Source organism: Papaver somniferum, chromosome 7 (assembly GCF_003573695.1).
Source record: "Papaver somniferum cultivar HN1 chromosome 7, ASM357369v1, whole genome shotgun sequence".
In the NCBI taxonomy this organism is placed as follows: domain Eukaryota; kingdom Viridiplantae; phylum Streptophyta; class Magnoliopsida; order Ranunculales; family Papaveraceae; genus Papaver; species Papaver somniferum.
In genome coordinates, this window is record NC_039364.1 from 25,690,687 (window position 1) to 25,694,075 (window position 3,389).

General features: G+C 36.5%; 1 protein-coding gene across 1 annotated transcript; it reads right to left on the reverse strand.

Annotated features, from left to right (window-relative positions):
- Positions 1-2,979, reverse strand: LOC113296748 (RPM1-interacting protein 4-like). The gene is made up of 4 exons (XM_026545076.1): positions 2,724-2,979; positions 1,296-1,892; positions 453-629; positions 1-359 (listed from the first exon to the last, which is right to left on the reverse strand). Exons 1-4 carry the CDS (start codon positions 2,727-2,729, stop codon positions 339-341), a joined length of 801 nt encoding a protein of 266 aa, XP_026400861.1. The 5' UTR covers positions 2,730-2,979; the 3' UTR covers positions 1-338.
- Between the last annotated feature and the right edge of the window lie 410 nt (positions 2,980-3,389).

The following is a 3,389-nucleotide window of genomic DNA, read 5'->3' on the forward strand; positions in this document are numbered from 1 at the left end:
TGGGGAAAAGAGAAACGTTACATCAACCACAATAATTAATACAGTTCCTGATACAAGATAGCCACAACAAATACTAGTAAAATACCCAGTAGATCCAAAAGAGTGGAAACAACTACGATACCTAAAACTTAATTAACTAAAGAATATATTTCTATATCATACTTAAAACACATATACATAGGAGGATACAAATACAAACAACAGAAGAAGAGACGACAAAAGAAAAACAAAAATGTTTCCTCACAAAAAAAAAAAATCTCAAATCATTATGTCACAAAATCACATACCAGACATAAAAGTAGTGATAGAAAGAATGATTACTAAACAATGGGTAATCTTTAGAAGAAGCAGCATCGAATCTGAAAGTAAACAGAAGAATATTAAAAGATGCAGTAACCAACCGTTAGGTGAGGAACCTGACCAATAGAAGTTCCATAGACAAATAATGTTACCTTGGCGTTAACGCGTTCTTGCGACTGGCGATTAGGAGTTGGCATGCTAATCACATTTGCCCTTTCAGCAATTCTATCCTCCTTCACTCTCTCAAAGATACCAGTATATGCCTCACCACCAGAAGCATCAGTCTCGTCCCAATCACCTAATCTTGGTATAGTTGAAGGATTTGCAGGCTGCAGAACCAGAAATTACATTATGTTCTCAACTCTAATCAAGCCTTCACAAGTAAAATGTTATCTAACGGACTATTAACTTTTGAGTCTATGAAAAAATATTTATTCTTAACCTGCATAGCATGTTTTCTGTAAAGTGGCAATGCAAAACATACATCAACTAGCTGTGGGATATTTAATGGTCAATCCCAGCACCATTCCAACATGTAACACTCGACTCAACTGTTGGGGCCAGAAGTTCAAGAACAGGTTAATATCTTGATATATGATGATTGATGATTTACATTGCAAGGAGCACAGCTTCTCTTGAAATCAGCCTTTAGATCATTTTTAAATGAAACTCACAGATATATGTAGTGCATCTCAAATGCAATCCATGAGAATGTTCAAGTGCCCTTCTACAGTGCTAATTATGTAAACTACAAATAATCACTTTTAAATGAAAAACATCCATCTTATTTAAGAGAGAATTTTGATTCAATAACTATTTAGAAATATGAAAAACTACAGTGACTAGTGCTGGAATTTGGCATTACCAAATATATTGGGAAGAAATGATCCCAATGTACAGTGTTATGAAGGAAAATCCATATTGATATGCACGCTCAAACAGAATTATCTATAAATACAGCATGGAACGTGTAAGGAATTAAGAAGAAGTCTTACCGATTTCATTCTGGAAGGCGTAGTGTTTGTAGCAGCCCCATTGTTACTTTCTGTTTGTCTTCTTTCTGGTAACGGAGATGACCCACTACTCCCTCTGCGTTCAGGAAGACCACCAGTTTGCCGTGCAGCCCTTCTCGAGTTATCTGTTTCTGCAACCTTAGCCTGATAATTTGGGTGACGAGGAGACTTTTCAATTCCTTCGCGGTCAAGTCCAGAAACTCGCTGAGCAGCCTGTCTTGAATTATCTCTAGACCTTCCTCTACCATCACTACGGTCTGAAAGAGAATCTGCAGAGGCTCTACGTGTTGTAGGATCCTGGCGTGAAGGAAAATCATTTTGCCTCCTAATATCCTCACTTTCCCCAGTTGAACGATTCTTACCTCCATGTGTGTTTGTTTCAAACCTACCTTGAGAAGAAGTAGCTTTTACTGCAGGCTGAGGTGTTTCTTTTGAAAAGATTTCTGGGTTCTGTTGGGGATCATTTGGATTAATCATCTTCCCTCCAGTTTTACCCTTCCTTGCATTATCGAAATATGCTGTGTATTGGCCATTCTCTCCATTTTGCCACTTCCCAAACTCAGGTACATGCGGTTTTTGCTGTCGATGAATACAAAAATTAGCATCATTTCTAATATCCAACCGTTCTTAATAACATAAAAAATGTTCTCATAACTTGGGATTCACTTGCAGTCAGACACCCCAACAGTCATGTATCATTCAATTGATGCATGAGATAATTCATAATTCAATTGAGCTCCACCACTACTATCGAAGATCATGACACCCGATAAACAAACAACTTTCTAAGACATAATAATTTCATATATGAGCTAACCAGCAACACTAACTCAGCAATTTCTCTCTTTTTTCTTTTAAAAAGGAAACGATTAAGCTTCTGGCAATGTGATGCCTCAACATTGCAATCTCAGTATTAACTAATCTTTCAAGATCGATTTGTATCGAGGGTTCCGAATTTCTCGCCAGTTTCAAGTTTTACACAACACAACATGACCTTTTATAATCCCTCAACAATCACAACAACTACCCTAAAATAGCTAAGACTGCAATTTCAACATGACTACAGATTAGAAATAGACTGAATCAAGAATCTACCAGCAGAATTCATTATCATGAACTTGAATTAGCACCAACAACAAGATTATTCAACAAATAAGATGAAATGAAAACTAGAATCAACAACACCAACAGCTTCACACATGGAAAAGCATAACTAAAGAAATCAATCAACAACAACCCCATTCAACAAAAACAGAAAAAATTACACCAATTCAAATAATTGAAAGAACAGATATAAACCCAACTTAGCAAATGAAAAAAGGAAAACTAATTTCACAGCAAATAAATCAATACCCACATCTAAAATTATCCCCACCAAAACAAAAAAGCTGAAAATTATTAAAGACTCACCGCCATTTTGGGTCACTTTAAGCTCTCAAGGAGGATTAAAACCCAGAGAGAAAGAGAGAGAAGGAGGAGGTGAAAAGAAAAGGAAAATTATATACAACAAACTTGGAGTCAATCGTCTTGAATTTGGAAGGAAGGCAGTAGAAGAAGAAGAAGAAAACCTCTCTCACTACCCATTGACCTTAAGTAGCCACCGGTTTTAACTTGACTTTTCTTTATTCCAACTCCAACTCCAACTCTCTCTTACAGTCCTTCTCAACATAGCTGTATATGTTAGTATTTAACAACAACAACCCCATAAGGCCACAAACACAAACCAACCCCTCTCTCCATCTCCCCCTTTGGATTGATTAAGGATCACTGTTAGAAGAAGCATCTTTAAGACTTACTACTAGGTGGCAACATGTAATAAGTTGCTGCAGCTGCAACACTACCAACTTGCAAATTTCTTTACAGTTAGTGTACTATTTTTGTTTTTTTAAATTTACTACCTTTTGATTTTTCTTTATTGAGTAGCTGCCAGGTAATATGTAGTCGTTTTCTTTCTAGGAGTCAAAGAATTCAAGCACGCCTTTGACTTATGTTGACATGGTCTCTTTCCTTCTACGCTCTCGTGTGCATTGGACTATTTCTATTTCTTTTTCTTCTTTCTTTTATGACAAAGGTGGT